This window comes from Labrus bergylta, chromosome 9, assembly GCF_963930695.1.
Source record: "Labrus bergylta chromosome 9, fLabBer1.1, whole genome shotgun sequence".
NCBI lineage: Eukaryota > Metazoa > Chordata > Actinopteri > Labriformes > Labridae > Labrus > Labrus bergylta.
This window is the reverse complement of record NC_089203.1, coordinates 25,515,308-25,527,519: the sequence shown is the minus strand read 5'-3', so window position 1 is coordinate 25,527,519 and position 12,212 is coordinate 25,515,308. Positions and strand designations below refer to the sequence as shown.

Sequence of the window (12,212 nt, the reverse complement as noted above, 5' to 3'; positions counted from 1 at the left end):
TTTTATTAAGAGCATTATCACACATGAACTAATTTGTTTCATTAATATTCACAGACTGATGAAAACAGTGTGATCAGGTATCTGATAGTAAACCTCAGTGGCCTTCTTGTACTTAGTTGACTTGTTGTTAGAAGGTTTAAGCAGTTCTTTCATTATTGATAGGGTCTGAAAATCATTAAAAAAATATTTTATATTTAACAATGGCTAGTAGTAGCCGTGTAACTAACTTAGCCACACAGCTACCATTAGTATAAACATTATTTGGCCAGGTAGCTTCAGTTGGAACTTTAACCAAACCTGATAATATAAGAATGAATAATGAATGAATAATTTATAAATGAATTAATGTAAATTAAATGACCATATACTTTTTTTTAAATCAACAAATACAGATACAAAAATATTTTTTTTAAGTCTTAATATGTAAATATAACTACATTTCATAATAAAACACATTCCAGCAAAAAAATAACAACAACAATTATCAAGTATAAAACTGATTAATATATAACAATATATAACTTAATATATTTCAATATTAAGTGTAAGATCTTTATTAAATCATTTTAGAAGCCGAAAAGGTTTAGCTATTTGAAATCATTAACGACCGGCTGAGGAGTCTGTTTTATTTTGAAATTCCAGACGGAAGCAGTGTGTATGATTGTTTATTATTGACTCCGGTGAGTTTAGTCCCGCAGCTGCTGCTCCGTTCGGCATAGATGCTGCTGAGAAGAGCCAGAGGAGGAGACCGAGAGGCCGACAGACTTCACTGACACCGGGTAAGAGACTTTTAATCCTCTTTCTTTAAACTTTGAATAAGTTTTAACTTTGTTCCAAACTTTATTTGACCGGTAAGTCATGTTGAGATGTTCAGAGAGCTCCGCCGCTGCTCCCGGTGTTTAAATCAGATCTCAGGTCAGTCTGAGAGAAAACACCAACTTTTTCCTGAAAGTGTTTATGATGGACTTCAACATTTCACTCGTTATTTGGTTTTAAATTATTCAAAATGAGGATGAACTTAAACCACTTTCAGTTACAGAGACGAGGCTTAAACTTGACTGACTGATATTTTACCTGAAAATAAAACCATGACGTTAATTTATGACCTACAGTTCGATTTAAATCAGAAACAGTCGTGTGTTATGTTGGATAACACGGGTTATGTGTTTCTTAATCACTGTTTGAGCGTAAAGAAAATGATAGAAAGTAAGAAGTGTTGAAGTGTTTCAGGTTCATTTCGGTGCTGTTTGTGTGTGTGCCGCTGGGGGGGCTCTTACATAAAAGTCGCTTTTCCACCCTAAGACATTAAGTACTAGATCCGATCATTTTAACACGTTTTAAGGTATTTTAGTTTTAATTAACATTTTAATCTTTCTAACTGATTATTGAGTCGTGATGAGTCAGACTCTGAGCAACTTTAACCAGAAAGGATAGAAAATCATGAAATGGTGACTGAAAACTTCAGAATCAGCATGTAGTTTAAACTCCAGACCTAAAAATTTAATAAAATACAGACCTATATATATATATATTTCTAGCTGTTCTGATCAATGATAATGTACAAGTGAATGTTGTTTAGTTCAGACAGATACTTTAAAACCACAGCATGTTTTTTCTCCATATGATGCAGAACAAAAAGAAGTGATCACATTTAATCCCATCTGGTCTGACCTTTGACCTGAACCAGAGATGAGTTCCCATGAAAGATTAGAAACGGTTCAAAAACAGATCTGCTCTTAAACAGACTCTTCACAGAAATGCACGTTATATGTAAACACTTTTTAAATTTAAACTATTACACGGGGTAATACTTTCATTTCATCAATATATATCAGAATCTGTATTTATTGTTAAGGAGCAGGTTACACAGGAATCTGACTTTCGGTGTTTCGGTCCAAAACAATTAGCGAAGGAAATGTATAAACAGCAGAGTATCTGATACCACAGAAACAAAAGTAATCGTTAGACACCCAATATTGAGTAATTTATTGTTTGAAATCATCAAAGCTGAAGGTGAACTTCCGCCCACTTTCCTCTTCGTCTGTAGTTTCAGTACTTTTTCAAATCTATCAATCATTAAAATCAGAGATTGTAATGTTTAAAACACGTGGTATCAAATAATTGTATAAAAAGTCTATAGAATACACTTTGTGTGTAAATAATGACTTTAAATATATAAATAGAAACATCTTGTTGCCTTTGATAAATATATGACTAGTTTGAATATATCAGGACTAAATTCTGTATAAACTGTATGATTTAGATAAACACAGGGACTGTAAAAGTTAAAGTAATCAGATAGTCTGATTGATTCTGATCAAACAGCTGATTTCATCATCTTCATCTCCTTCACAGCGTCTCCCTCAGTCACAGACATGAATGTGTGTGTGTGTTAATGCCCCTTTCCCTGAGTCATTATTCAGAGTATTTCCTGTGTGTGTCGACGAGCTGCAGCTCTGTCTTCAAAGTGTCTGAACGGCTGGGGGGAGGGGGGCATTAGCATGTGTGTGTAAGTACATTCAGCCTCCCCCCCTCCCCCCAATCACTTGGATCGATCACTCCCACATGAACTGTTTGTGTCTAGAACATCTCACACTGACTGCTTCTAAAATCTTCCTGAGTTGCTCGTCCATACACGAAGTTTACAGTGTCTGACAAATTGATGTATCTTCTTTTGCAATACATTTACAACACATCCAATATGGTGGACCAAGCCACAAAGTCCAACACTTTTATCTACTTTTTCACACATCAGCTCTGACTTTAAACCCAAATTCTAAGATGTGTTTTCACACGTGCCCTCCTGAACAATTTCCAGAGAATTTCAGGAGGACTTCTCCTGAAAGCCCTCCTGATCTGGTCGTTCACACATGCACCTCACAGCTGGAGACCATCCCTGTCGCATGGGAGGGGGTTGGGTTCTCCTAAAGAACAACACTGAAGTGGCCATACAGCACCTTAATGAGAATGCATTTACATCAATACTACGTGTAGTTGGATAGGATCACAATATGAAAAGAGTGGAGAAGAGCATACTGGCGACCGGAGCTCATAACGCAGCGGTTTAATCATGTGCAAGCAGGTCGCAACAGTCGCGTGCATACAAGCTCTGGTTGTGCACAGACCGCAGGGAATAAACATCACCAACCGCTCCCACTCATTCATTCATTCAAGGATTCTGATTAGAGCCTAATAATCTGTTTTCTCACATCATCTCACTCAGACTTACAGCGGGGGGGGGGGGGGGGGGGGATCCTACACAGCTGGAAGGTGAAACCCCGGAGAAAAAAAAGAAAAGAAAGAAATGTATTTAATGTGAATCACTTTGAATCCTCTCAGTTTTGTTTTAATTTCATAAACCGCTTCGACCAATCAGAGCACAGAGACGTCAAATAGCTGCTGCTGTTGCTGCAAGGCTAGCCGGTTCAAACGTTCAGTTATTTTGGTTTGAAATGATTGAGCAGCTTACAGATAGCATTTATTCCTTCCTAACGCAGACTACAGTCACTCTCGTTTAAAACTGATTCATAAGATCCCGCGTGAGCTCCAGCCAACCTACTTCACGTTTAAAGAAAACAAGGAGAACTCAGGTCTGGTACATGTTTAAATCTTTACACACTGAAACTGTAATACCAAAAAAGAAAGTCATGGTGAGAGATTTCAGATATTTGATTTTACCTGTCTATATTTCCTTTTTGTCACCTGTATATATGATATGTGCACATTCAGCAGGTCTGTGTGTAGATATGAGTGTGTAAGATAAATGTGTGCGGGCTCAGCAGCTTCAGTATCATACACACCGAAGGAGAATATCTGCTGTGACCTTTGACCCTGGCACCTTTGAGCTGTGTGCTGGCTAACTGTGTGTTTGCGTGTGTGTGTTAACAGAGCGAGCTGCAGCATCATTCAGACGTGGAGACGAGCAGACATCAGACATGTCTGTTACCACACAGCTGGGCCTGCTGCTGTGGAAGAACCTGACCTACAGACGCCGACAGACCGTGAGACATACGTTCATTTGATTTATTTTAATTCAACGGTCGTGCTCGCTGGTGTCCTGTAATGTTCGGGAGTGAGTGTGTGATCAGGAATAAAAAAGTTTGTTCTGATATCTGTGACTGCGAGCGGAAATCAGAACAGACTTTAGGTAGAGTACATTTTTAAACACCTGCGGCGTGACCTTGTTGACATAGAATGTGAATATAAGATACGATAAGATAATAGTTTATTGATCCCCAGAGGGAAATTTCGGGCGTTGCAGCAACACAAGACAAGTAGCAGTAGGTCGGACAAAAAATTCAGATCGAAAAACAGATTAGATAAGAATATGTTTCAACGTTAGGATTGGAAACTGTGAGTTAAACTTTTGGATTAATAAAACACAACAGTGAACAAGATAAAAAATGACGAGTTTAAGATGAGAAACATGTTAAGAGTAATCAGCTGTGTGTGTGTTAAATGTTGTTAAAATGTGAAAAACTTACTGATACTTGTTGATACCTTTTTGGATAGTATCAAAAAGTACCACAACTTAAAAAAACTACAGATCTTCAGTTATATATTTAACCACAGAGAGAGAGAGAGAGCACTGTCCTACATTGCTCAAATGACAAAATGTTTTCAATATTTGTTAGGTGGGGGTTTTTTCTGTAGTAGATAGACAATTATGAAATGGTGAAACAGACTGTGGATCATCTCAGATTTATTCAGCCATGGTCAGACAACACAGAAACACAACACACATGGCTGACAAAGTGCAGACCATCGCTGACCCATGCTGACCAAGATCTCACAATCATTGGCAAAGTGGCAAAGTCTTCATGGGCAAAATGGCAAAGTCTTCATCACACAGTGCTGCTTATATTCTGCTAGAAGGTACAGCCCACAAATTCCTTTCCATTTGGGTACATCACTATAAAACAATGAAGATGACATGTCACTGATTTGTATACGTAACAGATGTAGACTCTCTGTCTAGCAAACAGTTGCTGACAACATATAATTGGCGCCTATCCATTTATAGATCTGCTGCTACTACTTAGGTGCTTCACCCATATAAGGTTACAGCTTCACAGACCCAGAAGTAGAATTACTGTGAGATGGTTGACACAATTTAAAGATATGTCCACAAAATGATCAAGATGAATGAATCCATGAAAATACGTACTAACAATATTTGACTTTTCAGGCAGTGTGCAAGAGTTCGTCTGGATCGTTGGATTTTTTACTAGAATCCTGAATAAGTTTTACATTTTTGTATCATGACAACCCTAGTGGGTGTGTGTGTGTGTGTTGATGATGACCTCCTCTCTCTCTCTCTTTCTCTCAGCTCCAGCTGCTGGTGGAGATCGCCTGGCCGCTCTTCATCTTCTTCATCCTCATCGCAGTCAGAGTGAACTATCCTCCATACGAGCAGCATGAGTGTGAGTTTAACCAAACTTTAATTCTCACCGGCTGCTGGGACAGAATACTGTTAATATATCATAACTACATTTTCACTTTAACTGACATTCATTCATTCGTTCTGAGGCCGCCTCACCTGTCTGCTCGGCTCCTAGTTTACTGAAAACAACAAAGGGAAGACATGTTGGTGTGTTTCAGGTGTTTTTGAATCCCCTTGTACTCAGAGTGTCTACCTGTGATTAGATCAGCAGCTCACACGTTACCCCAGGTGTGAATGCAATTCTGTGAACCAAGCAGGTTACAGAGGCTCTGTTCAGGTATGATGCTGTTTTGTTGTACTGGTGTTGGGGGGGGGGTGGGGGGGCAGATGTTGGTTGGCTCCAGTGCTAAGGTGTACAGGTAATCAGATGTTTGTGTGTACAGGTGCACAGGGGTACAGTTGTTAAGCTCTTCAGGTGTTGCGACTTTTCTTTTTAACGGTTTATGTTTAAGGTTTATGTTCAGTCTTTTTTAACTTTTATTTTAAAGATAGGATAGTCAGGCATGGGGAAAAGAGCCACAGGTAGGATTCGAACCCGAGACCACCTGTTTGGAGTACTATAGCCGCTGTACATGGGGGTGAGCGCACTAATAACTAGACTACTGGCGCCCCAGATGTGTTGTTTTTTTTTTCCAAGTATTTTTGTGTTCAGTTGCAGGAGTCAGGAGTTTTTTTTCTGTTTAGTGTTCAGGTATTGAAATGTTCAGGTGTGTGAGAGTTTAGATGTTGGAGCGTTGAGATGTTTAAGATGAGAGGAGGTTATTCCAGGTAGAGTGGGGCGGGGCAGCCAGGTGCATGCTGGGAGTGTGATGTGAGGATTCAGTGTGATACCTGATGATCGGGTGTTATTGATCGGTGATCAGTCAGCTGTCTAAACTCTTCAGGTGATTTTATCTGTTTATGACTCTTATCTGCAAACAAGCAGTCTTAATCACATCTGCTGAAGGTCGCTGAGCTGCGTTCACCATCGATAACGTTCTGATGGGTTACATAAGAACACGTTTCAAACACTTCACTCAGAGTACTCAGAAATACATCAGTATTTATGTAATTATTAGTTGAAGTGTGTTTTTGTTGAACCTGAATATAAACGTACCTGAACGTAAACAACAGATGAAGGAGGGGGGGGCTTTATTATTGTTCGGCTGTAAAAATGAAAATCAGTTTTTAGAATCAGTTTGTATCAAAGTCTCTGGTTCATCAGATTAGTTCAGAGTGTGTGTCTGCTGTTAGGAATAAACCTGTGACACATGTCCACAGGTGTCAGTATCATCTAACAGAACTCAGAGATGACGATCGCAGACACCACAGTCCTCCCGTTTCCTCCTGTGTGTGTGTGTGTGTGTGTGTGGCAGGCGTGCCATGGTATGTGTGTGAGAGCTGCAGGTTTAAACCCGTCACTCTTATGATTTTGGACTTGCAGCTGAAACTGAAACATGTTCATGGACATTCGATCATCTACTGTTCTCCTCCTGCTCTAATGCTTTCCATATGTTCTCATGCTCTCATGTTCTCATGCTCTCATGTTCTACTCTTCTCATGTTCCTATTTTTAAAAATGTTGGGGCTTTTTATGCCTTTATTCAAAAGTCAGGACAGTGGATAGAGTCTGAAATCAGGGATGGGAAGATTGATAAGAGCCTTACAGCGTCTCTATTCTGGTTGACATATTACCATAGTAACGACCTGTCAGTCACAGGTAACTCCTCCCCCTGTTTCTGGTCTCTTTAATTCTAACTCTGACCATAACCTTGAAGGACTTAAAACTAGAGACTGACTGAAGTAGAAACATTAAATCCGGGACTTCTATAAAACCGGACTAACTTTTACAAACAGTGGGGTCACCCTTGGCTTGACGTTGGAGAGAATGAATGTTTAACGATCATCAGTATCCAATTCAGCTCCAGCTCAGATAAGAAAGAACCCAGGGGAAAACGTCCAAGTCCTCTATCTTTGGGGGGGTAGAGCTTTCAAGGCCGAGTATCTCTTACTGGTCAGACAGTGAAAGTAACAATTAATGGTAATTATTATCATGTTGTTGTTGTTTTTTTTACGATGTTCTAATGTTCAAGATCGGTTTAACTAACCGCTGGTCCCAAATGTGACTGAGTTCACTCTGGACTACAAACAGGAGGTCTCACTCTGTTGTTTCTGCAGATTAGAAAAGAAAACATGTTGTTTTATTGATCAGAACCAAAGCAGGTCTCTGCATGTGGACAAAAAAAAACAACTGTTACAACTGGAAGACAGATTACTCATCAGATAAAAAAATGAGTTTCTGTGAACAAATGAAAAGTTTTCTTATAAAAAGCCTTCACCTGCTGTAGGTAGTACAGGTATGTTTGATGTTATCTCTTCAGCTCAGCTGCTCATTTTTCCAAAACATTCTGTCTCTTATTCTGAAGGAGAATATTATCTCTACACCTGGTTGGACAGATTAGATTTGATTAATTAATAATATGTTTATATTCACTGAGCTGTCTGAAGCAATGAGAGGAGAGAAACAAACATCACATTTTTAATAAAGTTCAGTTTCACATGATGTCACTCTGACACTTTGATTATTATTCAGTTTATTTAATGATTAAACAGCAGATCATTTATGTCAATGTGTGAAATCAGAAAGTGTGTGTGGGTGCGTGTGTGTGTGTATCTGTGTGTATATCTGTGTGTGTATCTGTGTTATCTCTGTTTGGATTGTTGGCAGTCTTAAAGGTTCTGATAGCAGCGTCTTCACTCTCTGAGAGGGGCAAAGGTCACCATGCTGCCTCCACACTGCTCTCTTGCTCTCTCTCTCTCTCTCTCCCTTCCTCTCTCTCTCTCTCTCGCTCTCTCTTTCTCTCTGGATGATAATAAAGTGATCAGGTTATCTAGTGTCCAGGTGAACGTTTGTTCCAACGCAGCAGCAGATAAAACATGTGAACTTTTCATCAACAACCGGTCACATACACGTGTTTAAACAAACGCACGCACACACACTAATGAAAATTATATTAGAACAATGTTTTAATCTTCATATTTTATAATAAAAAACACCAGGTGAACGTCCTGAAGCTGGTCTGTAATTTTGTTTTTAGTGTTTTTTTTTTTTTTCATCCATAAACTTAATTTCCCATAAGTCCTCGTTCTCGGAGCCTGATGTGAGTTGTAGTTTGTTTCTTTCACATCTGACTTGTTGACTTTCACTTCCTGTTTTCTTCAGGTCATTTTCCTAACAAGGCAATGCCGTCAGCTGGCACGTTGCCATGGATACAGGGGATCCTATGTAACGCCAACAACCCATGTTTCAGAAACCCGACGCCGGGCGAGTCACCGGGCATCGTCGGCAACTTCAACGATTCAATGTAAGAACACAGACTCTTATTCTGAAAAAACTGCTCCGCTTTGATTCTCAGACGCTGCTAAAATGAATCACAACTTTTTATTTTGTGTAGAAAGAAGCGACCTTCTGACACTACAACCGCTGCTATAATCACTTTTCTGCAGAAAACCTTAAATCGGTTCCTGTCAGACAGTCTGTAGGGTTTAACTGACCCATGTGCTCCGGTCTTTTTTAAATCTTATACTCATCTGAAGCAAACCTTTAAGCATTTTGGTAAACAAATGTATGAGAGCTCAGTCAGGTTTATTTTGAAAGTTTACAGAGTGTGTTTCTTCACTCTCTCGCACTTTCTGTATTAAAGTTTGAAACAGTTCAGTCTTCATCTTTCAGGCACGGTTTGAGCTCCAACAGTTTTTGTTTCTCTGCAGAATTTCTCGTCTGTTTTCCGACGCCAAGAAGATTCTCCTGTACAGTCAGAATGATAAAAACCTGGAAGGGTTCAAGGAGCTGGCTCAAGCGCTGCAGGCCCTGCAGAACAGCCAATCAGGTGAGAGAGGTGACATGACACTGCATCATGAGGAAACGTGTGAGTTAAGATCAATGAAGTGTTAAATGCAGTTTAACTAAATACACAGCCGGTTACTGAACAATGTTTGGATAAGGTTAAGTTTTTATTACAGATCATATCACAGTGATGAGTTTAACAATAATGTGCTGTGAGAGAAGAAGGGAAAGCACTGTCTAAATTGTGCAAATACATTGAAAACTTTAGTAACAGAGGGAGGAGGTGGAGAGGAGGGAGGATTTCGCTTTCCATTCCTTTTAATACTTTCAATACTTTTTGTTACACTTAGATTCTTCATGATACTCTTAGAAAAGCTATCAAAACATATTGAAAGTATATCAAAAGTGAAGGTATCAAAAGCTAGTATGACGAAGTATCACTAAATAAAAGTATTGAAAGTATCAATTATATCAAAAATGACCAAAATCCACATATTCAGTTATATTTTTTATCCAAAGAGAGGGATGAACTCTCACTCATTGTGTGTATGTACCAATGTTTTTGTACAATTAAGACTGTGTGCAGGAGTTTTTCTGCAATTTGTGGTAATTTAAAAATAGTATTGGGTGTCTTGGACTTCTGTTTTAGTGGCTCTGGTATCAATATCCTTCGATTTTGACTTAAATTATATCAAAGTTTAAAATCCTGGCATGTTGAGATGTCTCTTGAGGTTTGTTGAGGTCCGCGCGCTCAGCAGGTCTCTGTTGGTGGATTTTCAGCCTCGTTGAACATAAAGAATTTTTCTCCTTTGTGTTAATTTGTACTTTTATGTCTCTGTGGGGGGGAGGCGGGTTCTTTTCTCTACCTGCTCCGACCTGCACCCCCCCCCCCTCCCTCGGTTCAGTCTTTAGTCTTTTAATCGCTCCACATCACACGAGATCTGAGAACAGGCTGCTGCTGGGGCTAAAGCGGAGGCGGGGGGGTGGCGAGCCGAGGCAAGTTTACCTGATAGAGCCTTCTCAGGTGAGCTCACCTGGTCTGAGCTCAGGACAGACCCAGAGGAAAGTAACTGAGGCTGAACTCCGGGTGCTGTTTTCACACACACACACACACACTCCTGGAACCTTCTGACGCTAAGATGAGTTTGTGTCTGTATATCAGTGATACACACAAACATATTCAACATATCAACAAAGAGAGGTGAAAACAAAACTGAAGATCAGGAAACAGGATGAAGCGTCTTCATTGTGTGCACAGGGATCAAAGCAGTCGCAGGATTTAAACATTACCCCCCCAGCTCACTCATGGTGAAATGTATGTTTCTTCAGTCAAACATGCAGCTTAACCTGACAAGTTAAATACTTTTTTTTGCACGTCAGAACACTAGAGGAGAACATCCTAGTTTGATCAGAACTCAGAGACCTGCCCCTTCAAGACTCGGCATGAGAACAGTTTGGAGGGAAATAATTAGCAGTCGAAGGGCTGTGTGAGTACAGGACGGTACAGGGGATAGGTTTGGGCAGACTTTGAGCCTCGTCGTCTCTCCCGTTGTCATGTTGAGTTTTGCTTCTCTTTCTCTCTGGCACGGTCGCTCGCTCGGCAGCGTCACGCTGAGCGTCACTGAGTTCAGAGCGTCACTCTGCAGCTGAACAAACTGAGCTTTTATCCAGAGACATGCAGAGATCTGACACCAGGTCAGACCTGAACTTGCACCGAGTCACTTCAGGTCCTTAAAGGACATGTCAGCCTGACAGCGGGTCAGAAAAGTCATTTACTTATTTATTTCATAAGAATTAAAAAAACAGCATGAAATCCAATGTTTGAGTAACTATCATGGATTCATCCTAAAGTAACAGCTCCTCTTCTTCTGTAGAAGAACAATGACATCACTTCTCTTTTTCTTAGTTTACACAGTTTCCCACAAGCTGTTGGTTTGATTATTTATTAAACACAGGACTATGGTTATTGCTCTATTGTTCATTTATTATTATGAATAGTTATTATAATTTATACAACATATTAATGAGAGCAACATTAACTACCCTTAAGATCTATTTGTCACTGTGGCCTCTCCGTAAAAAACATTAAGATAGATTAGATAGACGGTCTAATTCACAAGAGAGGAGACACTCTAAATTGCACATAAATAGTTTTTTGTTTGGAAATATAGCCGATGCTTTTGTACAATTACCTGTTTTTGTAATTGTTAGGGAGTTTGTCTGCAATTTTGGGTAATTTAAAACAATAAGTTACCCAAACTTGAGCGTCTTTGACCTCTGTTTTTGTTGCTGTGGTATCAAACCGGTATCAATATAGTTACATTTTTACTAGAATTGTATAACATTTTGTAATTTCTGGTAACATGACAACCGTAGTCCTGGTTCTGTCCTGATTCTGCTCTGGTTCCTGGTTGTTTGTTGATGGTTCCTGGGTGTCTGAAGGCAGTTCTCTGTAGGTTTCAGGGTTAAATCATCTCTGAGCTTCCTGATTGGATCTGACAGGTCTCTCTGTCAGAGTCTCACAGTTAAACTGTTGCTCATTTGACCAATCACATCACTCCGAGCCGCTGATGTCAAACAGCTCTGCGGGTGTTCTGACCTGTCACCTCAGGCTGCTTTTGTCCCTGAGAGGCCGCCGTACTTCTGCCTCCAGAATGCTTTGTACAAAGTCACAGAGGGAGATGTTTTAAGGTGTTTGAGTGAATCTGTTCGATGGATCCTGATGGACACGACACGTTATGACCAACGTTAAGACCAAATACAACAGATTCATTTATGGATCGTCCTGTTTTATTGCTGTTTGAAACCCTCTCATGTGTTCAGACCTGCAGCTCCAGAGTTTGTTGTCTGAGTCAAACATGTAAACTTCAATGTGCCTCTGGAAGTTTCTCTTTACCCTCGTCACAGTTTCAAGTTTAAACCTGCAGAAGGAGAAGGGGGGGTG

At 39.8% G+C, this 12,212-nt stretch overlaps 1 protein-coding gene across 2 annotated transcripts in view; it reads left to right on the top strand.

Moving 5' to 3' along the window:
* The first annotated feature begins 690 nt into the window (after window positions 1–690).
* Window positions 691–12,212, top strand: part of abca1b (ATP-binding cassette, sub-family A (ABC1), member 1B) — a 38,512-nt gene continuing 26,990 nt past the window's right edge. For both annotated transcript variants that reach the window (XM_065958877.1, XM_065958876.1), the window contains exons 1-5: window positions 691–779; window positions 3,889–4,001; window positions 5,330–5,423; window positions 8,645–8,786; window positions 9,193–9,311. In XM_065958877.1, coding sequence (XP_065814949.1) covers window positions 3,936–4,001; window positions 5,330–5,423; window positions 8,645–8,786; window positions 9,193–9,311 — 421 coding nt within the window. In that variant the 5' untranslated portion in view covers window positions 691–779; window positions 3,889–3,935. The remainder of the gene's footprint in view (window positions 780–3,888; window positions 4,002–5,329; window positions 5,424–8,644; window positions 8,787–9,192; window positions 9,312–12,212) is intronic.